This window comes from Acomys minous (assembly GCF_964271855.1).
Source record: "Acomys minous genome assembly, chromosome: 3".
NCBI classification, from domain to species: domain Eukaryota; kingdom Metazoa; phylum Chordata; class Mammalia; order Rodentia; family Muridae; genus Acomys; species Acomys minous.
In genome coordinates, this window is record NC_140485.1 from 53,994,306 (window position 1) to 54,021,273 (window position 26,968).

Genomic DNA, 26,968 nt, shown 5'->3' on the forward strand with positions numbered 1-26,968 from the left:
CGGTGATGAAGCTGCCCCTGGACCTGATGGAGACTCCCTGCCCAGGGGCAAAGAGCAGGCTGCAGTGGCTTCACCCCAAGGGGGCATGAAGAGGAACAGATGGGGTGACCAGGGCTGATGGAAGCAGAGCCACGGCTGGACACTACCAGAGTCAGTTTTATTAGAGAAGAGGGGCCAGAGGGGTTGCAGGGCTGAAACAAGCCCCGCCCAGGGCAACAGGGCACACCACATGACCCACTCTGCACCACCCCCTGCATGTCTGTCAGCCCCAATTGTAGAAATATATTTTCTGCCAGGAGGGCAAGTAGTCCATGAGCGGCCCTGCAATGAGAGGAAAGGTGGGGTCAGGGCCGAGCCAGGGCCCTTTTCTGACACTGCCACCAGCACAGCATCTCACACTGTGCCACCTGCGGCCTCTGCCTCTCTGCTGCTACACTGCAGATTAGTTTACAGGCAAGGACCCCTGGGTTCCAGGAAGCCAGGCAGCATGACTGGCATGTCTTCCTTTATGGTCGGGTACCCAGACAGTTCCCAAGGCCCCTCCTTTCCTTACCAGATGAAACTACTTCCAATTATTCTGGTCCCAGAGGCAGGAAAAGTCTCGACAACCTGATGTGGCCTAATATCCTACATACAGTCTTTTAGCCACCTCCCCACTTCCATGGGCCACCTTAGGCCCCGGGCTGTCCCCTCCCAATACTGATTTAGGCTTCACTCCTGGCTGCCCAATAATTACACCAAAAAGAGACAGAGCAAACAGTAAGATCGGGCCCTTTGTGCCTCAGGGACATTTCACACCCATGTTGTCTTACCCACACTTACTTGCCACTAAGCCAACGCCAGGGATATGGTCTGCAAGCAGCTGCAGCAGGAAGAGGATCTTGGCTCTGAACGGGGGAAGAGGAGCAGCATGCTGAGGGGTGGGGTGGCTCCCTGCACATCAGACCTAAAGACCTTGACTGACCACCAGCCATTTCAGAAAACAAGGGGCAAGGCTAGACCCCAGTACAAGGCTGGACCACTGGCCCTCCACCCATCCAGCTGCACCTGCTGTTCACAGCTCTCGGCTTGTCATCAGTAGGCATCACTTCCCAGCACTCTCCTCCACTCTACCTCACTTCTGTTCTACCTTCCTACCATTGGTGTTCAAAAACAGTGCTTCCTAGAGTCCTCAGAGCAAGGCCTATGCCCTGGTGGTTTCTGGAGGGCAGAAGCTAGTACATAGAAACCTCATATCAATGCTTGGAGTGGTCAAGGGCCTAGGAAGGGGACAAGTCCTAAGAAGGGTCCCCTCTGCCTCAGAGAGGCTACTTGTTCCCACAGGGGGACTTGGTGTGAGACATAGGGATGCTGGCAAACTGAAAAAACGTGAGTGGGTTGCAGATGTGGTTCAGGAGTACAACAATTGCTTGGTATGTTTGAGGCCTTAGGTATGATCCCCAGTAGCCCTGGGGAAGAACAAGACCTGACATTTATCACATGCTTCTTACATACCAAGCATGGCCAAACACATTCAGTCACCTGACCCCCAACAACAACCTAACAGATGAGCACCATCACTGTCCCCATTTTACAGGTGAGGAAATGAGCCCAGGGGTTTCCTAGCCCAGCCCCTGCTTAGACACTCCACCACAGATCACAGGTGCCCTGGCAGGCCTTTCTGAGAGAGTTCTCTGGCTAAGGCAAGGCTCTGATCCCTCACAGGTGATCAGTGTGGAATGGGCCCAGCAGTGACAGCCCAGCCAGGCCAGCTTTGAAGCATAGCACCTGCTCTGAAATGTGGACACCCTATGGTAAAGAGCTGGAAAGGGTGGTTTGCATCGACTGTAGCCTTGCAGAGCTCTTAACCCTACCCTCAGTGGTCTTTCTTGACAAGTATGCAAGATCACACTGGCCTGACTACTGTGAGGGCAGGCCGGGTGGCCCTGGAGGCTGCTTCCTGGACAGCGCCAGAACCAGCAGGTACTCAGCTGATCCCAGCCCTCTCCACGCGGCATGGAACAGCCCTGCTGATGTGAGGGGTCCTTACTCAGAGAAGCGGTCATAGAATGGCGAGCGCAGCAGGTAATACAGCAGCAGGATTGTGCGGCGCCTCAGCTCCAGCTGCTCCCTCCTGGTCAGGCTCTTCCGATCACTCAGGAGACTCAGGCTGTGGGCAAGGGACATAGGGACATAGGGAAGAGCCATAGTCTGGGACAGCCACACAGCAAGCAGAAAGCCCCCACGGAAGCAGTGGAATCCCTCACCCTTTCTCACCTAGTCATGTCCACCACACCAGACAGGAGCCAGGGTGTCCACGACCGCTGACCCCATATGCCCAGGCTGAGCACTGACGGTCAAGGTGTCAAGGATGTCTCCAGCGCAGGGGCCGGCTCAGCCCATCCCCAGCCCGCCTCCAGCACAGCTAAGGATACAGTGCAGCAGAGGCCGGGCAATATGCAAAGATTCTGCAATGGTCTCCTGAAGCCCCAGAGGTGTTGGGGGTGTGCTCAGCTCCTCCTGCTGCTGTTTCTGCCGAATTTCCTGCTGCTGCGGGGCTCCCCAGTGCCGTGAGTGCAGGGACGGGCCTAGAACCCAAGGACCAGGTGAGCGAGCCTGGAGCCGGAGTGGGTGCTGACAGAAGCCAGTCCCTTGGGCTCACACTGACCTCAGCACCTAGGTGCCCAGTCCAGCTACATCTTCCACTTACTGTTCTGCAGGGTTCGCACCACTCTGTTTGACCGTTTCCCCACATATGATGGTTCCTGGCTGCCTGAGTTGTGGTCACCATCTAACAGGTATAGACAGGACATAATGTAAGAGAGACACATTCCTGGCAGAGCCTGCAGAGAGCCTGTGTGCAGTGAATGCGTGAGGAGATACTAGCAGAACACAGGAGCCTGTCCTCACGCAGCAGCTGAAGTAAGGAAATCACACCCAGGGCTGTGGCTCAACAACAAGTCTTTCCACAGAGGGAAGCATTCTGGAACCTACCCTGGCCAAGAAGAGGCCATCATCACTCACAGTCATAGTCAACCAAGGACCTAGGCTTCCAAGATACAGGAGGAAAGGCAGGAAAGCCCAGCCCAACTACATCCATCAAGGATACAGAGCCATGAGGCCATATGCTCTTAATCCTCTGCTGCCAAGTTCATGTGGGAGGCACATCACTGTCCAGGTTCATGTGGGAGGTGCATCACTGCCCCCACTCAAGGGGAGGGAAGAGACTCGAGCTGATGGAGGAGCCCAAAGCAGCCAGGTGCCCTGCCTCTTGAGGCTATGGCTCATGATATGGAACCAGGCCCAGAGACAATGCTGACAGGACACCTGCCTTGTGCTGATGCTCTGTTCCTAGTTCCTGCAGCCCACAAGACAGGAGGAGGACTCTGGCACCCCAAGTCTCAAGTCCAGGGATGGGAGTGTAGCTCAGTGGTAGAGCACTTGTCTAGCATTGTACAAGGCCCTAGGTGTGATCTCCAGGACCTCAAAAACAAATCAAATTCCAAGTTTAAGTTCTGATTTTCTCCAAACCTTGTCTTTTTTCCCCCTCCTTATAGAATAAATGGGTGCTAGGCTGATGGGAAATGTGCTCCAAACCCACAGGTCAGTCCCACGTCCTAGTCCACTCCAGGGCAGCGAAGCAGCTTACCCAAGGGCTGTGCCTGGGTCTCCCTGTCCAGTGGAACAATGGGGGGTGAGGTCTGAATGCCAGCCTTGAACCAGATCAGCAGGAACATGCGCAGGACGGCCCTGAGTTGAGGAGCATGGTAGAGTTAGGGGGAGGTGGAGAGAAAGCAGGTAGCAAGGCTGCTCTGCTGAGCACCCTCATAGCTGGCCTGGGTCGCCCCACCTGAAGCCCGCCGCCCCCCGCCCCCCCCCCCCACAACCCAACCTACTTGGCCAGCTGGATGAGAGCAATGACGAGCCAGCGGCCTACTTCGCCCCACACCTTGGCGGCCCCCATCTCCATGAACACCTCCACACACTCCAGCACGCTCAGCCATGTCAGCAACTTCTGCTGGGACAGCGACTGCAAGAAGCACAGAGGTCAGGGAGCCACTCCAGCAGGTGGGGGCTCCCCCCTTTCCAAGCCCAACGCCTGAGTTCAAATGCCAGTCCCACTACCAACAGGCTGGCTGGCCTGGGGCAGGCTCTTGCATCTCTCAAACGTCATGCACACCATGAGGACAGCTAACAGTTCTGAGGCTCAGAAGGACACAGGCATGTCTCACACTCTGAGACCACAACATGTGCCATGTGCGTGCCGGTCATTGCTGTTTTCTTCCCAGGTCGCTGAGCTCCCCACCCTCTGGCTCCTGGCAGAGTTCTCACCACAGGCAACTTTTTTCGAAGCTCCTTCCGAAGGATCCCGTCATTGAGCAGCACAAGCAGGTTAGAGGCAGAGTACACTGAGAAGCAGAGCGTGGTCTTGAGAGGCTGGCTCTCCCGTGGCTTTTCGCCTTCTCACCTTTACCCCAGAGCACTCAGCTACCCACAGACTGTGTGGAAACCAACATGCCTCTCCTCCCATTTCCTCAGAGCCCCATTCCCCCCCCACCACCCCAGGATGACACCTGAACCAATTAAGAAAGGAGCTGATTACAGGGACAAGCCAGCTCTTGCTCTGCTGGACAGCACTGGTTACTGAGCAGCTCAGAACTGCCTGTCATGTTCCAAAAGCCACGTGCGCGGCCCCAGCACCTCACCTGGCAGACGGTCCCCACTGAGATTCTACATCACACCTACCTTTCAAAATCTACCTCACCCTTTCATGGCCATCACTTCCCCCCACTAACTAAACAAACACTGCTGAGGCAATTACAGCACGGAGATCGTGCCATTTGGATACTGGTCCTGACATCAGGGACTGTTCTCCAGCCTGACTGAAGTTGTATTCCCTCAGCTAGCCAGAGCAACCGTGCCCTCTTCCTACTCATAGGACTGTTGAACGAAACAAGCAAGGTCAGGAAAGTCGCTTAATCCTAAGCAAAACCAGGGGTGACTAGCCAGTCAAAGTCCTGTCAGGTTCTCTGGGAACACCAAGGGACAGTGGACACCTGATCACGACCCTCTGGAAGTCTTTCTCCCTCCCCAGATCAGAGCCCAACTCACCCAACTCAGACAGCTCGTGTGACTCGGAGAAGCGCCCTGGGGAAGAAGGTACAGGAGGCGTTGGTGAGCGTGTTTTACCCTGTGCCTTTGGGTCTCCTAACTCCCTACATACCACAGGAACCTAGACAGAACTCAAGGACCCCGACCGCTACCCTTGGGTCCGCTGGGAAAGGGCCATAAGGGTCATGGGTCAGGGGCCCGAAGAAATGGGTCAAAGGTCAGTGTGGCACCTGCCAGCAGGTAACTGAGGCCCCGCACTGCTGTCTCCAGCTGGGCCGTGGCTGCTGGATGACGAGTCACGTACTCCTGGTAGCGGAGGCCCAGGAGCCGCAGCTTCTCCATGTCTTGCTCTGGCCGCCGACAGTCTGTCCCACTGGCCGACAGCACAGCTTGCTGCGGGGCCTTGCGTCCAGCGCCCTCCTTCCTGCTTCCGGCCCTAAGCCCGCCTCCCAGTTGCTCAACTTCCGCAGCCTAGGACTAGCAAGACTCGCGGAGCCCCTGAACGCCCCTTCACCCCATCTCTAGCACCTCCTCCCAGTGACCGTGAGCGCCCACCCTCCCTCCTTCCAGCCATTGGTTCCCTCACTCTCCGCCCCGAGGCTCCCTAGGGCCTCCGGCACCCGAACTTCAGCCTTCTTGGTTGGCTGTCTTGGCGCCTGCGCAGTTGTAGCTTGGCGGCAGGCTGAACAGTTAATGCTAGAAAAGGCAGTAGGAAGCTTCAGGCTTTTTCAGCAGATTGCCGAGAGGCTCGAGCGGGAGGGCCGGACAGCAAAAGTCTTGGGATTTAAGGCGCAGGGAATATTGAGACTGTCGAAAACGGGTCTTAGCAGTCGCTAGTCTCCAGTTCCCCACAAAAACCGAGGCAAACCTAGAAGTGCAGTGGCTTCGGCTCCTTCAGGACAATGTGGACCCCCAAAACCCGTACCCGCATGACTACTTCCGCGGAGAATACCCTAACCTACCTTCTGCTCTCCATTTTGGGATGACCCTGCTCATAAGCTTCCTTTATCTGCACCCCAGGGTCCCCTATCTACAAAATTATTTGAGGTCGACTTGGACTTTGAACTCCGAACGAATCTCAGCGTTTTCTGGCCGTTGGATGCACCTCCCAGGTCTCAGCTGCTCCCCAAGGGTAATTCCTAGGGAACCATTCCTGAACTAAGCAGCAACCCTACTAGAATCAAGGCACTGCAAAAGTGGAGGGCGGGAACCGCTCCGGAGAGGCAGCTGATTGGTTGTGGGAAGAGGGGGCTTGGCAAATCCGTGCCGTTGCGGACTCCGCCCGCGAATGTATGGTATTCAAAGAATTACAATACGTCTATTTAATACCCTCCAGCTATTATCTTCAGACAAGAACAGTATAAGCCCAGTAACGCTATCCAGTATATCATGTGCATCGGCGAAAATGTCATCATGAAGCCCGTTATTTTGGTTTGCTTGTTTTGAGACAGGATCCCACTGTGTACCCCGGGCTGGCCTCAGAGTCACAGAGAACCGCCTTCTTCTGCTTCGCAAGTGCTGGGATTAACGGCTTGAGGCACCGCGACGGGCGGGCGAGGCGCTAATAAAGGAGCTGGAGAGATGGCGCACGGGTTGAGAAACGATCGTTTAAAAGTCTTTTTTAAAAAACTGCCCTTGATCCTGGAGAGATGGCTTAGAGTAAAAGCACTTGCTCTTGCGGAGGACCCGCGTGCTACCTCACAAACATCCCTAATTCTAATTTTAGGGTATTAGGTGCCTTCTTATGATCTCTGAAGGCACCAGCGGGCACAATGTGGGCATACAGAAAGACACGCAGGCCAAACTTATATGCATACAATGAAATAATTTTTAAAATAAAAATTAAAAGAAAAGTGCTGGTAAGTATTCCCAGCACTCTGGGAATACTTACCAGCTTTTGCTACAAGCTTTTGCTTTTTTGTAGTGTAGTTGTCCTGGATTCCCATTGTAGACCAGGATGGCCTCCCGAGTGGTGGGGTTAAAGGCATACACCACCGCGCCTGGCTGGATTGCTGCAAGCCTAAAGCCAGCCTCTACCTTGTAGTTGAGTTCCAGGTTAGCTGAACTAGAGTAAGACTTTGTTTTTAAAAGTTAAGGTCATGATTGGAATCCTGCTTTAGTCTGAACCAGAGTGGAGGCACGTGAAGACCACACCCACCAGGGAGTCACAACACACTTTCCACCTTTCCTTTCCTTTCCTTTGTCAATGTGGAGCCATGCTCCCAGGCTCGTCAGCCTCATTCATGCCAATGCCAGCAGACAAAGACTCAGGGGGAGGTTTTATGAGCCTCAGACGAGTCTCGTATGGGAACCATTGAAGCCGTTGGTCACCCTGTCCTGAGTGCCCCACACACTCCTCACCCCATTGGTAATTGTGATGGTTCTCTCTTCCATGTCAACTTGATGAGTTTAGAATCACCGTGGAAACAAACCTCTGAGTGTGTCCATGGGTGTCTCGAGAAACACTGAGGCCAGAGGACTCAGTTTGGATGTTTTTTGTTTGTTTTTGTTATCGAGACAGGGTTTCTCTGTGTAGCCTTGGCTGTCCTGGACTCACTTTGTAGACCAGGCTGGCCTCCAACGCACAGAGATCCACCTGCCTCTGCCTCCCTGAGTGCTGGGATTACAGGTGTGCGCCACCCAGCTGGGCTTCAGTTTGGATGTTTGTATTCTGAGCTGAATAAAGGAGAAAGCAAGCTGAGCACCAGCGGTCATCTTTCTCTGTTTCCTCGGGCTTCTGAAACCACAGCTTCCCCAGCGTGATGGACTACGTCCTTAAACTGTGGACCAAAAAAAAAATGCCCCCTTAAGCCTGCTTCTGCCAGGTGTTTGCTTATTTTGTCACAGCCATAGAAACTCTGATTGGTCTTATTGGTGGGAACTCTTGTCCACAGGTGAGGCCCAAGGAGGCCCGACTGCTTCTCCTAGGTAACCCAGCAAGGTCCTGACCAAAAGGCTTATGTCGGTGTCCTCTAGCCCAGAAGGAACCATGACAGGATGAGTAAGGCTGGCTTGGCTGAAGAACTGGGCTTAGGACCCAATGATTTTACTACCCTTTGGGCCTCTCCTCTAGCCCTCTGCTGCAGCTGCAGTGTGTGTGTGTGTGTGTGTGTGTGTGTGTGTGTGTGTGTGTGCTCCTGGGTACATGCAGGCAAGTACATATGTGCAAGATTTCACCAGATGGGCTTTTGTTCTGGGGGGGGAGGAGAGGCCTGGAGGATGGAGTCGTACATTACTTCCCCTTCACATTCCAGCTGAAGGCCCTTCTCTCCAGGACAGGGGAGTGTGGGCCTAGCTGCTCTCTAGGTTTTCTCTCTAGATCTGCAGCACTGATTAGGCAGCTCCTGTGACAAAGAGCAGAGGTGTGTGCAGGCTTGGCAGGCTCCAAGGAGGCCCCTCCCTGTTGGATCCCTGCCTGGACTGCAAAGGCCTCTAGGTAAATTATGCTGGATCCTCACACCTTCAATCTGTCCCAAGTCGCAGGAAAAGAAAGACCAGTTGGACAGGCACATATGAGGACACCACAGGCTCAGGGAGGGTGCTGGACAGGTCCAAGGTTACAAAGTAAAGTCTTGGGGCAGAGCTGGCTCAAGCGGGGGTCTCAGCTCCAGAGGACTAGACTCACACTTGGGCACGTCTGCCCTTCCTTTCATTACCCCACCCACAGTGCTGAAGCTCACCAGATGAGTGAGCACAGCGGCATCAGCAGACCCAGTGTCTTCACCAGCTCATTTCTCTTTATGGAAGGCTTAGCTTGGCCCAGGATCTGCCTGTGACCCTATCTGTTCCTCCTCATTCTGACTCCTACAACCATCTCTCTGTTGAGGGCTATGGGGAGGGACCTTTCCACCCACCCTCACCCATCCTCACGCCCCCCACCCCCCCCCCCACCCCCCCGACCTGGACCCTAACTGCACTGCAGGCTGAAGATGAAACACTGGGACTAATGCCCTGGCTACCAGGGTTTTCTCTTAATTCCTAAATGTAATGCCTAAAGAAGACCGCCTTCGGTTTCCATAGCAACTTCCAAAGGCCCACTGGCTGATCCCCCGCTTCTTTCCCCCCCCCCCCCCCCCATCTCCTAGAGAAAGGCATTCTGACCACTCCGGGGAGGAGCCAGCCCCAGGCTGCTGCTTATGGGTCTGCCTCATTTTATACAACTGGACCTTAGGCTAAAAGGCCTAACCTGTGAGGCCTAGTGGAGTCCTTTGAGGGCAAGTCCAGTTCCCACCCAGTTCCCACCCAGTTCCCACCCAGACTGAACACCTGGAATGTGTGTGGACGGGTGGGGGAAGGGCGAAGGACCCATATAACAAACAGGCAACTTCAGCTTCCTTTGAGGGACGGGGAAGATGAGCAAGAGAAGTAAAGAGAGCTCCATTCCAGCGGGAAGGAAGGTCAAGGCCAGGTTAGAGGATCCTTAGGGAAGACTGAGAAATAAGCAGAGCTGGGAGTCTGCGCGGCTGTAGTAGAAGGCTGCCTGCCACAGCAAGTGGCCAAAGGGCGGAGGTTCCTTTCACTCTTCAGGGACAATCTCAACTTGTGTCCTCGGGGTGATGGGAGGATTAACTGAGCAAAGACTTGGCAAACACTTAGCTCAGGGCCTGGCACTAAGTCCGTGCTCAACCAACCATAGCGGGTCTCCTTCACAGCTCAGAGCTCCCTGCACCCCTTCAGGACCAGAGGCGTGCCTGAGGCAGGCTGAGGGGTGGAGAGAAAAGCGAGGAAGAGATCCAGGCCTTGGAGCGGGACACAATTACAGCACTCCAGACAAGGGTGGGGTATCTATGGCCCTGCCTCGGCAGCTCTGTGCAGAAGGGGAGGTGGCCTTCAAAAGGGCGCAATGCCCGCATCTTCCAGTCCTCTTCTGGGCCACCTGGACTGAGGGATAGGGAGGACTCGCAGGCCACAGGTGTTTCCAGCAGGCCCAGCTTCCTGTCTTCGAATTGAGCAGGTGTCCCTAACCCCGGGGGCCGATCAATCCCGTTCCCAGCCCTCCCATACTCCCGCATCATCCCGGCCAATTCTTTGATTGTGAGCTCCAGGGCATAGGTCCCTCCCCTAGCGGGAGGAATGGAGTCTCGGAGTCAGGAGGATGAAAGTAGCGGGCACGGGGCCATCCTAGGTATTCGTCTCCGCGGCCTTCAGGCCTCCCTGTCTGTGCTTTGGTGCAAAGGCACCCTAAAAGGGGCGGAGGGGGGGGGGAGGGGGAGTTGTAGGTTCCCGGCGGGTTGCAGGGCTGTCCAGTGCGGTGAGGAGGCGGGGCCCTGCCGAGGGTCTCCCCGCCCTTCCCAGTTCAGCCAAGCAAAGGTGAAACCTGAGTCCAGGTTGGAGGCGGGGCTAGTTCGCAGCTTTGCCTGGGTCCTGCTACTGGGCGGTCGCAGGAGGCCTTCCTGGAACCTCTGGAGCAGGTGAGGCCAGCCGCTGTGTACGGGCAGGGCAAACAGCCGTCGAGCCCAGCGTTGACCCTCTTCTGGTCGTTGGTCCACAGGGCTGGTGATGGAGCCCGCAGCCTGGGGTCGCTCCCCGCCCTGAGTCCCTCAAACAACCATGTTGCCCCGAGGGCGTCCCCGTGCAATAGGGGCCGCCGCGCTACTGCTGCTGCTGTTGGTGGTTGGCTTCTTCCTGTTCGGCCGGGACCCCGAGTGTGAGCTCCGCGAGCTGGGCAGGCAAGGTGGGGGTCCGTGTAACTGCTGCCTGCTCACGCCACGTGTCCTTTCAGACGGACTACGCGCAGCTGCTACCCTCGATGGAGAACTGTATGGTAGCTGCAACCGCTCCGCCTCCAGCCCGCAGCCTCCGCTGCCACCCAAGTGCGAGGTAGGTGCGCGTGGCTCCTGGAGGCTGCCACCCCCAGGGTTCCTGGCCCCAAGTCCAACGATCTGGGCTTCTGTGGGAATCACAGCACCTGACATCTGGCCACCCAGCTGGAACACCTGAGGACCCATGCTTAGAGTGCACACCCCCTCCACTCCTGTTCTCACTTTCCCCAACTTGTGAAATTCAGGTGTTGCCTCTAGGCACCTCTTTTCCCAGCTCTGATGCCAGCCAGGTGGGAGCTACACTGTTTTAGACCAGGCCAGCTAGGCCAGCTAGTAGAAGTTGAGGACAGCTGCTGTTCTTGGTGTCCCATCCCCAGCTGTTGCATGTGGCAATCGTGTGTGCGGGATACAACTCCAGCAGAGAGATCGTCACCCTGGTGAAGTCCGTGCTGTTCTACAGGTACAGACAGGCCTCCTGGATGAAGGTCAGGGAGGCACCCATAACAGAGCGCTCCTCGCCGCTGCTCTGAGTTTCTGTTTCCTCATCTGTCCTGAGGAAGTCTCCTTCTTATGAAGGGGGGGGGCGGTATTAGAATATCTCTTTGCAGGAGACAGGGCCTCCTCCTGTGGGGAGCACCCTGTACTGTTCTTGCACAGCCCAGTGTCACAATAACTTTCTCCACTCCAAAGGAAAAATCCGCTTCACCTCCATCTGGTAACTGATGTTGTAGCCAGAAACATCCTGGAGACACTCTTCCGAACGTGGATGGTGCCGGCTGTGGTGGTCAGCTTCTATGATGCTGAGGAGCTCAAGGCAGGAGTCTCTCTTCCCGCTTCCCCCACAGCCCCCCCCCCATCTGCACTCCTGTCCACCTAGACCCACCCTCTTCTTACTCCCAGCAGTGGGTGGTGAGAGAGGGTGGTGGGAGACCCTGTCCAACCAAACCTCCCAGAGATCATATCTTTCACCCTTTGGGGGAAATGGTTGCTTTCAACTGTACCACTTGGTAATGTTGCCTCTCCCCCCCCCCCCCCATAGCCCCTGATCTCCTGGATCCCCAACAAGCACTACTCAGGCCTATATGGGCTAATGAAGCTGGTACTTCCCAGTGCCCTGCCTCTCAGCCTGGACAGAGTCATTGTCCTGGACACCGATGTCACCTTCTTCTCTGACATTTTGGAGCTCTGGACACTCTTTGCTCGCTTTTCTGGTGAGGCCATGCAACCCTGCCCTAGCCTGCCCCCCTCCCCAGCTTACCCCTGCTGTGGACTAGCCCTGAGCCCGCATCCCCAGGCAGCTCCCTCCCACCCTCCCCTCCCAGACAAGCAGGTGGTCGGTCTCGTGGACAACCAGAGCAACTGGTACCTGGGCAACCTCTGGAAGAACCACAGGCCCTGGCCTGCCTTGGGCAGGGGATTTAACACAGGTGGGGACAGTGACGAGGGAGGCAGGATGGGGTGGGGCTGCTGGGCCTTGGTTGTGGGGAGGGCCCAGAATGCTAGGAAGCCCCCAAGAAGAACTCTGCCAGTGCTGTGGAGGGGACACTGGATGAAGACACCTCTCCCACCTGTCGTGTTTGAACCAAATGGCTGTGGCCAACTCACTGTCTGCTTTCAGACTTTGTTTTCTCTTTTTTTTTTTTAAAGACTTATTTATTATGTATACAGTATGCATCAGATCACATTATAGATGGTTGTGAGCCACCATGTGGTTGCTGGGAATTGAACTCAGGACCTCTGGAAGCTCAGTCAGTGCCCTTAACCTCTGAGCCATCTCTCCAGCCCCCCAGACTTTGTTTTCTCATCTATATTACGGGATGAGTTAAGCTAGGCCTGCCCTTACCAAATATGAGAGGACAGCTGGAGAGGGCTCTGTGAGCTGTGCAGGACTCAGCTCCTCCCTTCTACCCAAGGGAATTATGGGTGATTATGTCTGAAACATCAGAAATTATGGGCCTATGTTAACAATTTGGACATGTTCTGAGGGATTTGCCATTAGTTGCACATACACCAGAGGGTGTATTTACACACACCGGATGGAGTAGTCTACTCTTATCCAGGCTGTGGTGTGGCCGGGGAACAGCAGGCATGTCAGTGGACTGAGTGCCTACTGACAGGTTGGCAACTGTAATACAACGACAAGAATTTGTGGAGCTGAAACTGGAAAAAGCATAGGAAAGATACTAGGCAGTAGGTTGGTTGGCTTGACAAGGACTCATGCAGCCGGTCTAGCTTTGAACTCACTATGTGCCTGAGGATGGCCTCGAACTTCTGGTCCTCCTGCATCTCTCTCCCCAGTGCCGGGATTACAGGTGTTCTCTCCCGGGTTTATGCCACACTGGGGTTCATATGCACACTAGACAAGCACTACAACCGAGCCACACACCCTAGTCCAGGTGGTGACTTTATGTCATATGATCATGTGCCATCCAGAGTGTACAATTAAGACCTTGTAGTCTGGTGTGGAGTTGCTTATTGCTGCTGGAAATCCCAGCTTCTTGGGAGGCTGAGGCTGGAAGATTGCAAGTGTGTGTGAGGCCAGCCTGAGAAACTTAGACCCTATTTCAAAATAATAATTTTTTTTTAAAGATTTGTTTTATAGTGCCCAGTATTCAGGGAGGCAGAGGCAGGCAGATCTATGTGAGTCGAGGCTAGCCTGGTCTACAAAGCAAGTCCAGGATAGCCAAGGCTACACAGAAAAACTCTATCTCCATAAACAAAACAACAACAACAACAAAGATTTGTTTTCTGTATATAAGTTTTGTCTGTCTGTCTGTGTACCGCATGCATCCCTGGTACCAATGGAGGCCACAAAGGGTGCTGAATCCTCTCAAACTGGAGTTACGAGGGCTGTGAATCACCATATGGGTTCTGAGTATCGAACCTGGGTCCTCTGCTAGAGCAACATGTGTTCCTACCCACTGATCCATCTCCTCAGTTCTTCCAAGTATAATTTAAAGGGAGAAGGGGGCTGGGGGTGTGGGTCAGTGGTAGAGAGATTATCTTGACTGTAAGAGGGTTTGGGCTCCCCCAAACCCCCGTACTATAAAACAAACACCCCGGGTTCTGTGATTAGTACTCTTCTGCTGTTGTGTTTTCAAAGCGGTACCTAGTGTAGTGTGCCTTTTAGTTAATAGTAACTTTAATGTTTAAAAGAACTAGCTGTATAGTATGCATATATCAAAAATTTTACTGACTTTAGAGTTTTATTCAGTATCCAATAAAGCCTAAGTTCTACTGTGTTTTCATCCTAAGAGCTTAGTGGTTGATTAGAACTCTCTTGTTGGCAGGTGTGATCCTGCTGCGTCTGGACAGGCTCCGGCAAATTGGGTGGGAGCCAATGTGGAAGCTGATTGCCAAACGAGAGCTGCTTACTCTGAAGGCCACTTCCCTGGCTGACCAGGTCTGGAGGAACCTTTGTGAGAACAGAATTGGGAGGCGGGGGGGGGGGGGGGGGTGGGGGGGGTGGGGGGGGGTGGGGTGGGGGTGGGGGGGGGGGTAGGGCAGGCTGGGGACTGAGATGTGATGTCTGTCACTGCCTAGGACATCTTCAATGCTGTCATCAAGGAGCATCCCGAGCTGGTGCTTCCCCTGCCCTGCGTCTGGAACGTGCAGCTGTCAGACCACACACTGGCTGAGCACTGCTACTTGGAAGCGGCTGACCTCAAAGTGAGTGGAAACTGCAGAACAGCGGGTGGGGTGGGGGTGGGGGGTGGCGGGGGTGGGGGCAACAACACTGGGCTCTTGCTCCCTCTCTGTTCTTGCCACCCGCTGATACCTCCTGGGTCCAGGTGATCCACTGGAATTCACCAAAGAAGCTTCAAGTGAAGAATAAGCATGCAGAATTCTTCCGAAATCTGCACTTGACCTTTTTGGGGTATGATGGGAAACTCCTGCGGAGAGAGCTCTTTGGATGCCCCAACCAGCTTCCTCCAGGGGCTGAGCAGGTGAGAGGGGGCCATGTTGCCTTGCCTTTGGGAGATCTTGCCCCTCTGTCCTCAGGTGGGCCTTGGCTGGAGAGTATGTCATCCTGTTTTTCCTTTCCCTGGACTTCCTTCCCCCCTTTCCCCCCCCCCCCCTCAGTTACAGCAGGCCCTGGCACAGCTGGATGAGGAAGAGGCCTGTTTTGAGTTCCGCCAACAGCAGCTCACTGTGCACCGTGTGCACATCACCTTCCTGTCCCATCAGCCACCACCTCCACAGCCTCATGATGTCACCTTGGTGGCCCAGCTCTCTATGGACCGGTGAGGGTGTAGAGGGAAGCCCCAGGTAGCATAGCATAGGCTGAGGCTGGGGATTTGACAGAATGGTTTTATCTGGTAGCCCGATGGTGTGGTAGTGAGCTGCTGGTCCCAGGAGGGAATCCAGCAAGTTGGAGACATTGGATATGGTGGTAAAAGCTTGGGCCTTGGCAGGGCGTGGTGGCGCACACCTTTAATCCCAGCACTCAGGAGGCAGAGGCAGGTGGATCGCTGTGAGTTCGAGGCCAGCCTGGTCTACAAAGCGAGTTCAGGACAGCCAAGGCTAACACAGAGAAACCCTGTCTCGAAAGAAACAAAACAAAAACAAAAACAAAAGCTTGGGCCTTGGCGGTCTCTCTGGTGCCTAGAACTGCCCCTGTGGTGCTGCAGGACCATGAATAAGCTTCAGGAGTTGAGGCTTTTGGTTTGGCCAGCTGTCAGAAGTGGGGGTAGCTGTAAGGACTAAAAAATAGCAGCTCTTAATGTGTCTGCTTGTCATGTGCTTAGTCACATGAGGGGGCTCTGCAGCAGCTAACTTTGGGGAGGATTTCTAGCCATGCCTGGGCTTCTGTGCACAAGTGGCCGAGCAGGGCTAACCACACACCTCACCCCAGGCTGCAGATGCTGGAAGCCCTGTGCAGGCACTGGCCGGGCCCCATGAGCCTGGCCTTGTACCTGACAGATGCAGAGGCTCAGCAATTCCTGCATTTCGTGGAAACTTCGCCGGTGCTCTCTGCACGGAAAGATGTGGCCTACCACGTAGTGTACCGGGAGGGTCCCCTCTATCCAGTCAACCAGCTCCGCAATGTGGCCTTGGCCCAGGCTCTCACGCCCTACGTCTTCCTCAGTGACATTGACTTCTTACCTGCCTACTCCCTCTATGACTACCTCAGGTGGGCCGGGAAGGGGACAGCATTTGGGGTATATGCTGTGGACGGTCAGGGTATCTTGGGAACCCTAGGTTACTGCGTTCGTTTCTTTCTGGGGGTCAGTGGCTTCTGCAAAATGGGTCTTATCTTAGACCTTTTCTTTGGGCTGTTACTGAGTCAGGAAGGTAATGCCCTACTTCAAACAGCAGTTCTCTGTGTGGGAAGGCTACCCAAGACAACAGAGTTGGCTACCTGGAAGGTGAGGCTGTGGCTCAGCATGGGTGAGAGGCCTCTGGGCTAAGAGCTCCTTCTTCTGGCATGCCTCTCTTCCCAGGGCCTCTCTCAAGCAGCTGGAGCTGGGTAGTCAGAGGAAGGCTGCTTTGGTGGTGCCTGCCTTCGAGACCTTGCATTACCGGTTCAGTTTCCCTAACACCAAGGCAGAGTTGCTGACCTTACTGGATGCAGGCTCCCTCCACACCTTTAGGTAAGAGACTCGCTATTCTGCCTCGCTATTCCCATGCTGCGGCACCCCGAGCTCACAAGCTCCTAGGCTCAACCCTGCTCCCACCTGATCCGGTTACACAGGTACCATGAGTGGCCACAGGGCCATGCGCCCACAGACTATTCCCGCTGGCGGGAGGCCCAGGCACCATACCGTGTGCAATGGTCAGCTGACTATGAGCCCTATGTGGTGGTGCCCCGTGACTGTCCCCGTTATGATCCTCGCTTTGTGGGCTTCGGCTGGAACAAGGTGGCCCACATCATAGAGCTGGATGCTCAGGTGAGGAGGGCATCTTGTGGTCCTGCCTGTGATCTGCCCCTTCCTGGTGGGCCATGGCCCAAGCTTGCATTTCAGCCTTCTCTTGCTCCCTGCCTCCCCCGCCCCCAAGCTCAGCCCTGCCTTCTGGCCCTGTTCTTACAGGAATATGAACTCCTGGTGCTTCCTGAGGCCTTCTCCATCCACTTGCCCCACACTCCAAGTCTGGACATCTCCCGCTTCCGCTCCAGCCCCACCTATCGGGACTGTCTCCAGGCCCTCAAGGAGGAGTTCCATCAGGACTTGTCAAGGCGCTATGGGTCTGCAGCACTGAAATACCTCACTGCCCTGCAGCAGTCCCAGAGCCGGGCCTGAGCGTGCCAGGCTGACCCTGGCCATGGCTTTCACACGCATTCCTTATAGACCCTGGAGAACCCTGCTGGGTGCCCACCCTTACTGCTATTTAAATTATTTCGGGTTTTTGTCAGAGAGGCTAGGGTGCAGCATCTGTCGGGGTTCCTGGCTCCTTCTGTTGCTGCTCCACAGTTGGGGTCCAACCCTCCTTTGCCCCAGCTGGTTTGGGGCTAGTTCTCCCAATTCTCTTTCATAATAAAAAAAAAATGTTTAATTTTTTAATCTTATGTGTGTTTTGACTTGTAACATGTCTGCATGTGTATGTATGTGGCAAGAGGACTTTAAATCCCCTGGAACTGTAGTTATAGCTGGTTATGAGCCATCGTGTAAGTGCTGGGAGCCAAACCCAGGCCTTAATCCCTGAGCCATTTCTCTAGCCCAATGATAAAAAGTTTGCTTGCTTGTTTGTTTGTTTGTTTGTTGAGACAGAGTTTCTCTGTATAGCTTTGGCTCTCCTGGATTCACTTTGTAGACCAGGCTGGCCTCGATCTCACATCAATCTGCCTGCCTGTGCCTCCCCAGTGGTGGGATTAAAGGCGTGCACCACCACGTCCAGCGTGAGGTTTTAAAAACCACTTTTTGTACTCTGGCTGGGGAATCAAGGGGTCTTTTGGGTCTGGGAGCATGTGTGGGCAGTGGACTAGAGTCCCAGGATAGTCTGACCCCTCAAGGACCATAGACCAGGTGGAGATTCTCGCCCACACTTTCCCACCCCTGCCCCAAACTCAACACCAAGAGGCTGAGAGGCTTTATTTGGCTTTTATTTAGTAAAATGTTAAAATAAATAAATACAAATTGATCGGCTGCTCTGTATCCCCACCCCCACCCCCTCAAAACAAAAACCAAACGAACAAAACAGAAACTTTGAAGCACAAAACTCCAAATACAAATTCTACCAAGACTGAAATCACAAAGGGCATGGACAGGACAGGACTGGGTCTGGCTGGCTCTATGCTTGGAGCTCACTGACTTCTGGTCTGCTCAGCCAGTCTGTCTGACTGCAGCTCACCCTGGGCTAAGAGCAAGGGCACTGGAGAGGGCTGCGGGGGCCAAGGCTGCCATGTGGAACTGCTGAAGAGTGCCACCCTGGCTCTCAGGACTCTTCATCCCCTGGAGAGGGACAGCGGCGTCTTCCCAGGGGTCACCCATCTCCTTCTCGGGGAGGAGCTGAGCAGGAGCACAGGCTCAAGGCAGGATGAGAAGTTATACTCCTGATTTCTGCCAAAGGTGCCCGGATGAGGGGTGGGACAAGGTCCACAGTCATTTACACAGAGCGAAGTAGCCTGCATTCAACAGAAGCCATGGGGTCTGTAGAGCCCAGTGTCCAGAAAAGGGCCACTGGTCTGTACCACTCCTGCCTCTGGGAGGAATGTCCTCGAGAGTTCAGCCCTTTAGTTAGGTAAGGTCCACACCAAAGAAGAGCCTAGAGGGGGAAGAGACCATTTAAAGGGTGTGAGCTGGGGGGTGGGGGGTGGGGCTGGTGGTGAGAGTCAAGAAGGCTTTCAACAGCCTCAAGAAGAAGCATCAGAGAGGTGGTGGAGAGGCAGCTGTACCTGCAGACAGACAGCTGGAAACACAGACACCCTGAGACAGTGCTGGGGACATGTGTACCCTGAACACTGTCTGATGGGCATGAGACAAGCAGCAGCAGCAGCAGCAGCAGCAGCAGGAGAGGTGGCCCTAAGAAGATACCATCCACTAAGATGGGGGGGCGGGCAGCGGGAGGCTGCCTGGTGGTTGTCACTGGCTGTAGAGGCAGGTCCCACACAGGTAAAGCCATCCAGGGACTAGCCCTAGCTGAGTCTTCCTTGAAGGGGCCCATCAGCAGGGTTACCTCCCAGAATCGGATAAGGAAGGAAGAATGAGAACTGGGCAAGCTCGGCAGAGGCAGGTGAGACGTCAGGCTCAGAAAGAAACAGGAGCCTTCAGGTGAGAAAGGCGGGACGATGGTGTAGAACTCACTACTTGTAGGGCCTGCGCCTGCCAGCCAAGTCGAGGAGGACAAGGGGACTGCCAGTCCAAGGCCCTCCAAAGTGACGGCCAAGCCAGCGGGTCTTACATATGTCACAGCTGTAAGAGCAGGTAGGGGCAGGAAGAGCCACGGAGGCAGCTCAGATCAGGCAGCTTGTGAGTGTGTGTCCCAGGTGGCCACAGGCACTCACAGGTCTAACAGGACAGGAAGGAGCTCTGTTCTGACAGACTGAAGGCCAAGTATAGATGGAGGTGGTGGGGCCCACGGTGGAGGCTTGGAGCCGGGCTACATTTTCCACTTCACTCCAGTTGACTGGGAAACAGTTAACTTACAAACATCAGAAGAGTCGATGCTATTCAACTCTGCAGTGCCACCAGCAGCTCTTCTGGGGCAAAGGCTACAGTGATTGATGATGGCTTCTCAACCTCTTTCCATCACAGGTAGGAGGAACTGTATGCCAAACCCCAGCCTATGGGCCCAGACAAGTCCACCAGGGGGTTGGGAGGTTGGGGGAGCTGGGATCTGCTGCTGGTCTCTGATCTTCTGCCAAAGATTCCTCCAACTAGTCCAGGCATCTCCACAGCTCGCTAACTACACTTAGCACCTTAGTTTCTGAATAAGAAAAGAGGGCTCTTCTCAGCTCCCCTCGGTCAACCCAAAGCCAGAGGCCTGATGCTGAGGCCTGGGTGGCCAAACCACCTCCCCTCTTCTCAAACGCTGGGGAGATGGGTGGGGCCGCCGGTGTGAACGGGCCTCACTCACTCTGGGAAGTGTCTCTCCTCTGTTGTGCTTACTGTCAGGATCCGGCCCTCTCTCCCTGGACCTGGCTGAGCAACGAAGAAGCAAAGGGGCCTTTCCTGCTACTCCTAGACTCGGGGGCCTGGTGGGCTCCAAGAGATGCTGCTTTTGGACCTGGGGACAGAGCCTAGGCCTCTATTCCTTCACTCAAAGGACACGTACAAAGGTTTCTAGTGGAAGTGTGCGTCTCAGAATCACTCTCCCTGTGGCATTATGGGGGCAGATGACTAGAGAGCCTTTCAGAACCCCAATTTTCCAAGAAAATAAGCCAGACAAGGCAAGCATAGTGGTTCTAGCCCAGGGGTGCCCAGGAAGCCTGTGGGTGAGTGGAATGGGAGTGAATTCTGACTCTGGTGCTAGCAGGCAGAGGACAGCTGGAGCCTCAGACCTCTTTTCATGAAGATGGACTTGAAGGCCACATGGGCTCTCAAAGACATATGGACCCTCGAGGCACCTCCCTCCTGATGCAGCCAGCCTGCACCCCACACCTTCCTGGAGGCCAAGTGTACAGGCAGTGAGGAGCCTCACTGGTCAGTCCCCCAGCGGCCCCCGCGGCATAGTAATGCTGGTGGCTCAAAGACTGAAAGCAGCACCAAGGGAAGGTCTGGGTGGGCACCAGCCTGCACTCTAGCAAGGTCTGAGATGGCGGGGTGGGCACCACCCTGTACTCTAGCAAGGTCTGAGATGGCGGGGTGAGTGCCAGCCTGCGCTCTAGCAAGGTCTGAGATGGCGGGGAGGCCCTGACACCACGCGCACTCCATTTTGGCTTCAAACACAGGAGATGAGATCCCTGTACCAAGGAGACAGCACAGTCTGAGGAGGGAGGAGGGGGAAGGGCTTGGCCATTCTGGAGACTGGCCCACCAGTCTAGAGACACAACACAGCAAAATGCCATCATGGTCAGCAGGTTCTGTGCTAAAAAATTATAACTACACAGCATTTTCTCCAGTTCTGACACCTTTTTAATAGAAACCACTGTTTTTAGGAAACAAATAGCACTTTTGTAAATTTTTTTTTACAATGTTTCTTACCTTGATCTTAATTTAAGTAACACTAGGAAGACCTCAATATCTTTTATTTTCCTTTTTAATTAAAAAAAAGTTGCTGTTGTTTTCCCCAGGTACAAAGAATTTTTTGCCCTTGCATTAAAAAACAAAAACCAAAAAGCAAAACAAAAATAAACCCAAAAAGAAAAAACCCCAAAAAAACCAAAACAGTGCCCAAACGATGACACAGGACGCACGAAGACTCACTGACCTCACTGACACTATGACGCCTATTCTACCATGCAAGGTCTCGCTACCCTTAACAGGACCGTCAGCCTGAAAAACAGCTTTTCTATTCCTTATTTTAGTTCTTGTTACAAAAAAAAAAAAAAAAAAAAAAAAAAAAAAAAAAAAAAGTAAAATAAACGATGAAACAAAACTTTGTTTAAACAAAACAAGAACAGAAACAAAAATAAACTTGAAGAAGAGAAAAGGGTTGTCTCCATTCACACACACCTGGGTTGTGCCACACACTTGGGTCACGCTGCTCTGCTCAGAACCTTCTCTTCTTATAAATATAGAAAAGGGATGGAGCTTGTTTTCAAGTAAAACTTCTGATCCACCGTTCTCCCTCCTGGACCACAAGCACCCTCCCTCCCTGCTTCTGCAAGGCCTGGGACCACCTGGGGCTGTGCACGACAGCAAGCAGAGGGGAGGGGCTGCTGGAGGCTGTGGGAGGGGCTGCTGGGGAGGGGACCTGGCCCTCCTTGCACTAGGCCCCCTCCAGAAACGTTAAATACTGCTTATGTCATATACTTTCCCACCCTCGCTCCCTCCCAGCCCTTCCCCATCCCTCTTCTGGGCACTGGGTTAGTTAAATCTCTATTTCCTTTTTTTCTTTTCTTTTTTTTTTTTTTTCTTTTTTCTTTTTTTGGTTTTATGGTAGTGAAAGTTTAGGAACAGGAAAGCCCACACACTCTTTGGACTTGTCTTTTCTACCTAAACAAACGGCTCCCAGTAAGGATCTGAAACCTGCTCTCCTCCCTCCGCCCATCCCTGCTCCCCACCCAACAGAACAAAAACGAACCCACCGTGGCTGTGGAGGCTGCTGCAGGCACACACTGGTGTATAATAGAGAGAGTAAATATATTATTTCACTTGGCATGGTGCTGGCAAAGAACCTCCAGCTGGCACTATTTCATGTAACATGGTCCAATCTTTGCATGTACACACAGAATAAGAAGAATCAATTGGCAAACTCGGGTGCCGCCTGGCACAAGCTTCTTCTCTCTCTCTGGAACCAAAGAACCAAAAGAATTCTGTACTTTCCAGAAGAAATCCGGCTTTGCTTTTCTAGAGTCTCCTCACCACCGGGACTGTGGTGTCCCCGCGAGGGCTGTTATTTAGTCTCTTCGCCCTGGTTACAGTTCACTGTGCAGCTCTGCGAGGAGGGGGAAGGGGCGGGTGTGGAGGCGGCGTTGGTAGGGGGGGTGCAGTCCGGGCCGTTGGAGAGGGCCCCCACAGTGGCCTCAGAGTCTACAGGTTTGGAGAGGTCAAGGCCGTGGATGAGGCGGATGAGCTGTTTCACCTTGTCCAGGGAGCTGCGCATCTCCTTCTGCCGTGCCAGGATGGTGTTCTTCATTTCCATACATTTCTGCAGTGAATGACAAGGTGGGTGCTCAGCCTCCCGCGCCCATAAAGCAGGCCCTTGTGCACTGGCTACAACCCCTACAACCTGTGCTGTTCCACCTGCTGTGGGCTGATACTACCAAAGGAAGAGGTCAAAAAAGGCAAGAGATGGGGGCTGACTGGTACGATGAAAGCCAACTCCATTGGGCACTAGCACTTAAGATGCTATGACATGAAAGTCACCATGAAGCAGGGCTGTGAGTTCAAGGCCAGCATGGTCTACAAAGGGAGCCCAGGACAGCTAGGGCTGTTACACAGAGAAACTGTGTCTCGAAAAACAAACAAACAGAACAAAACAAACAAAGGTGGTGGTGACTGGGCATAGTAGCATATGTCTTTAATCCTAGCACTTGGTAGGCAGAGGTAGGTGGATCTCTGTAAATTCAAGGCCAGCCTGGTCTATAAAGTTTCAGGACAAAGAAACCCCTCTCAAAAAACAAACAGAGGTAGTGAGGGATTGACCTAAGGGTCTAGGAGGATCACTATCTCACTCATAATTTAGAGGTCGGGCCTAGATGGGCCAGTAATATTTAGGAGACCTGAGATGGCCCAAGGCCAAGACTCCAGTCAGTGATGCAGGCTCTCTTGGTTAGTCACCAGTGGGTAGTCTTTCCCTTAGCCTCTCAGGTGTCTAAAGGAGTCATTCAAGGGGCCTGGGCACGCAGGGTCAGAGGAGGCTCCGTGCTCTCCCAGTGGTGGAGCTGCTACTGTTTCTCTCTTCCCTGGAGACTGAAAACCCCCTCAGATAGCAGCCACAAGGACACTCAGAGCCGGGCCACATGGCCATGGCACCTGAGTTCCACACACTGACTGAGAAGGCAGCCTCCCCACGGCTGATCACACTCCTGCATGGCAGGGCTGGAAGCAGCTGTCCTTGACAGGCCTGTGTGTAGTGCTGAGAAAGGAGAGCGGCTTACACTTATAGAACTGCTGAGCTCCTTCACCTTCTGCTCTAGCTGTTCCCGCTCCTGCTTTAAGTCTGAACTCCACTTAAGTAGTTTCTGTTTCTCCTCTTCTTTTGCTGGGGAAAAAGTAAATTTTAAACAGTTATTTTTTCAAAAGTCTACCTGGCTTAGAATGCTCACCAAAGACACCCATCCTGAAAGTGCCCGATGGCACAGAGCCAGGACATGGAAGCTGGCCACCTGGACTTTTCTTTCTGCGTGTGCTGGTCTTGGTGGCCCAGGCCAGGCTTTACATGGGGCACCGCACTTCACAGTTCCCTTCTCAAAAGGTGGCTCACCAACTGTCTACTTTGGTCAATAAAACCTTTTTATGTTCCTTTGGAAAAAAGACCAACATCGCCCCCCAGTGACATTTTTTCTGAAAAGGCAGCCATACCTGCTTTGTAGGCAATATAGGAATGAACAATGGCTAAAGTTCCAGGCCATGGAATTGCTTCTTCCTTCTTCAGCATCTGAAAAGAATTTATAATTTTCCCTTGAGATCCAATTCAACACCAAAGACCAGTGTCTGAGGCTGTAGACAAGATCTAGGGAGGCTTGTGGAAGCATCGCTCAAAATCCTGGACTATAAAAAGAGGCAGAGACTTGAGAGCTCCCTGTCTCTTCACAGAAACCATATGAAGAGCTGGGGAGAGAGATGGCTCAGTGGTTAAGAGCACTAGCTATTCTTCCAGACACACCAGGATCAAATCCCACACCCACATGGCAGCTCACAACTGTCTATAGCTGCAACCCCAGGACTCCCAACACTGTCTTTTGACCTCTGAGGACATAGGAAACCAAGACTGTTACAAGGGGCACAGATATACAAGCTGATACAACACTGATAAACATAACACGAATACAGAAAAATAAAAAAGAACACATGAGCCAGGCGTGGTGGCGCACACTTTTAATCCCAGCACTCAGGAGGCAGAGGCAGGTGGATCTCTGTGAGTTTGAGGCCAGCCTGGTCTACATAGAGAGTTCCAGGTGAGACCAGGACTACACAGAGAAACCCTGTCTCAAAGCAAGGACAAAAACAAAAACATTTATTCAACCAAGCAAACAAAAGCCATACAACCACGACCACTCTCTTCAGCTAGAACCAGGGCGCAAGGCCAGACAGCAGCATGGTGGCAGGCACCTCAGGCAATTCACACAGGCTGCCTGTCTCAAATTTTGTTTTGTTATGTCCCTCAGAAATACCATTAAGGATGTTAAAAGTAGTTGTAAATACTGAAGTATAACTGAGCCCCTGTGTATGTGACTGAGAGAAGAGCAGGGAAGGCACTCTAACTACACTGGAGTCCATGGGAAAGGACTGAGGCAGGTGTGCACGTACCTGTAGGCCCAGGAAGCCAAGGCCGGAATCCCAAGTTCAATGCCAGCCTCAGCTACAGAGAGAGATCTTGTTTCAACATACCACTGACTTAAGACGTAGCTCAATGCTAGCACTTACGTAGCATTTACAAGGCCCTAAATGCTTTAAGCAGCATGCACAGACCTAGTTTGAGTCTCAGTGTTGCAAAAAGAACAAAAAAAGGTAAGATTTAAAAAATTATCTCAATCAGATTTTATTTATTTATTTTAGTTTAGATTTGTTTGCTTGTTTGTTTTTGATACAACATCCCACTTTGTGGGCCTGGCTTGACTGGAACTCACTACGTAGACCAGGCTGGCCTCAAACTCAGATCTACCAGTCTCAGCTGGGACTAAAGGCGTGCATAACCAGGCCAATCCTAGACTGAGCTTTTAAGGATTTTAACTTATCTTTTGTTTTGTGGTCATCTCTCTATATAGCTCAGGCTGGCCTTGAATTTGTTAAGCTCTTGGCTCAGCCCTTTAAGTGCTGGGATTATAGGCTTGTGCCACCACGGGGTGCTGAGGGTCTGAAGACAAGTCATTTCCTATAGAAGAAAGCAATTCACACACTAGGGAGGCAGCAAAGGAACGAAGGATATGCCTGTGTGTGTCTGCATGTTGCGTGCCGCGACCCAGGAGCATGGGGCCTGCAGAACAATAACCAAGAGATGGAAGAGAAGCATGTCCCCCAGGAGGGAGGGACGGCATTTCCATGGCATTATCTTTCTTTTCACTGGTCCCTCATCCATGTGACCCACGCCTAGTACCTGGTCCTGACATCTGGGGCAGATCCACATGCCCTTGGGAATTGTTTTCAGAGGCGGGTCTAAGCAGTCCAGATGATACACACGGGAACATGTGTCGCACATCAGCAATTGGCCACTCTTTCTGCAAACACTGCAAAAATCCTCATGGATATCACCCTATGAGATGGAGAGGAAAGGTAAGAAAAATGATAAAAAGGGTAAAAACTCAATGTACCTTGTATACTGTGATCGAACCTAAGTGTTTCCTACAGTGAGCCCATGGCAACCTCAGTACTAAGGATAGCAGGAGTTTCCAATGGCACAAAGTTCAGTTGCTGGGGGTGGCAATTTAACATGAAATTTAAACATTAAGGATTTCTTTAGGTCTTCAGAATTAGAGTTAGTTTTTTTGGGGGGTGGTTTCGAGACAGGGTCTCTCTTTGTAGCCCTGGCTGTCCTGGACTCTCTTTGTAGATCAGGATGGCCAAGCTCACAGAGATCTGCCTGCCTCTTTCTCATGAGTGCTGGGATTAAAAGCGTGCACCACCATGGCTGGCTAAAGTGAGCATTTTAACCTTATAAATTAGAGTTTACAGCAAAGATCTTTAGTTGCCTGGACCAAAATCAATGGCTTAGGTAAGAGTTTGGCACTTCCAATACCAAGAGTCCAACCCACAGGTAAGACACTGCCAGGAGCACGGATTTTTGTCTATCATTTTGGGGGGGGGGGAGTTTAAAAAGAATTAGGAAACACAGGCAAGAAATAATGATTTGTTGAACTTCTTGCTTACTTGGGGGGAACATCCCCAAAGTGAATGTTCAAACAGGAAAAGCCCAAGTCAGGAGCAAAGAGAATTGATGGATGCTTCTAACGTGGAACTCAAGAAGCCACAGCTACAGCTGACAATGTTGGGCAGAACCAACATTTGACATTTACTGCTCAACAGGCCACCCAGTGGGAGGCTTTATTCTTCCCATAAAAATACTTCATTAGGTGGAGAAAGCAGCTTCAGCCCACCCCACCATCCTTTGTGATGGCTCCCAAGCTCGGGAAGCCTGCTGGCGCCTCAGAACAGGAGGTGCCATCAAAAGACAACAAAGTAGATCTATTTACAATCTGGGGGAAGAACACAGAAAAGAAAATCAAAAGTTCTTCTTTTTTCTTGGTTTTTTTGGAGACAAGGTTTTTCTGTGTAGTCTTGGCTGTCCTAGACTCACTTTGTAGACTAGTCTGGCCTCAAACTCACAGCAATCCACCTGTCTCTGCCTCCCAAGTGAGTGCTGGGATTTAAGGCGTGCACCACCATGCCCAGTTAAAAATCAAGAGTTCTAAA

At 52.9% G+C, this 26,968-nt stretch overlaps 3 protein-coding genes across 37 annotated transcripts in view; 1 reads left to right on the plus strand and 2 right to left on the minus strand.

Annotated features, from left to right (window-relative positions):
* Positions 1-136: 136 nt before the first annotated feature.
* On the minus strand, positions 137-6,259 carry PEX16 (peroxisomal biogenesis factor 16). Of its 3 annotated transcripts, none has more exons than XM_084776946.1 (11): positions 6,054-6,259; positions 5,092-5,127; positions 4,312-4,388; positions 3,876-4,009; positions 3,629-3,729; positions 2,690-2,770; positions 2,415-2,567; positions 2,257-2,329; positions 2,030-2,149; positions 823-887; positions 137-321 (listed from the first exon to the last, which is right to left on the minus strand). In XM_084776946.1, exons 1-11 carry the CDS (start codon positions 6,085-6,087, stop codon positions 263-265), a joined length of 933 nt encoding a protein of 310 aa, XP_084633072.1. In that variant the 5' UTR covers positions 6,088-6,259; the 3' UTR covers positions 137-262. The 3 variants fall into 3 exon arrangements, with proteins under 3 accessions (XP_084633072.1, XP_084633071.1, XP_084633073.1); XM_084776945.1 differs by lacking the exon at positions 6,054-6,259 and adding an exon at positions 5,322-5,625; XM_084776947.1 differs by lacking the exon at positions 6,054-6,259 and adding an exon at positions 5,396-5,603.
* Positions 6,260-10,352: 4,093 nt separating this feature from the next.
* On the plus strand, positions 10,353-17,361 carry LARGE2 (LARGE xylosyl- and glucuronyltransferase 2). Of its 3 annotated transcripts, XM_084777341.1 has the most exons (15): positions 10,353-10,502; positions 10,583-10,738; positions 10,814-10,911; positions 11,231-11,313; positions 11,544-11,667; positions 11,893-12,064; positions 12,176-12,280; positions 14,144-14,256; positions 14,397-14,522; positions 14,645-14,800; positions 14,937-15,097; positions 15,709-15,987; positions 16,298-16,447; positions 16,549-16,744; positions 16,886-17,361. In XM_084777341.1, exons 2-15 carry the CDS (start codon positions 10,642-10,644, stop codon positions 17,093-17,095), a joined length of 2,070 nt encoding a protein of 689 aa, XP_084633467.1. In that variant the 5' UTR covers positions 10,353-10,502; positions 10,583-10,641; the 3' UTR covers positions 17,096-17,361. The 3 variants fall into 3 exon arrangements, with proteins under 3 accessions (XP_084633467.1, XP_084633466.1, XP_084633468.1); XM_084777340.1 differs by having other exon boundaries at positions 10,583-10,911; XM_084777342.1 differs by lacking the exon at positions 12,176-12,280.
* Positions 17,362-21,277: 3,916 nt separating this feature from the next.
* Positions 21,278-26,968, minus strand: part of PHF21A (PHD finger protein 21A) — a 180,776-nt gene continuing 175,085 nt past the window's right edge. For all 31 annotated transcript variants that reach the window (XM_084776646.1, XM_084776662.1, XM_084776661.1 and 28 more), the window contains 4 exons: positions 25,656-25,811; positions 23,921-23,996; positions 23,497-23,600; positions 21,278-22,544 (listed from right to left, as the gene is read on the minus strand). In XM_084776646.1, coding sequence (XP_084632772.1) covers positions 22,290-22,544; positions 23,497-23,600; positions 23,921-23,996; positions 25,656-25,811 — 591 coding nt within the window. In that variant the 3' untranslated portion in view covers positions 21,278-22,289. The remainder of the gene's footprint in view (positions 22,545-23,496; positions 23,601-23,920; positions 23,997-25,655; positions 25,812-26,968) is intronic.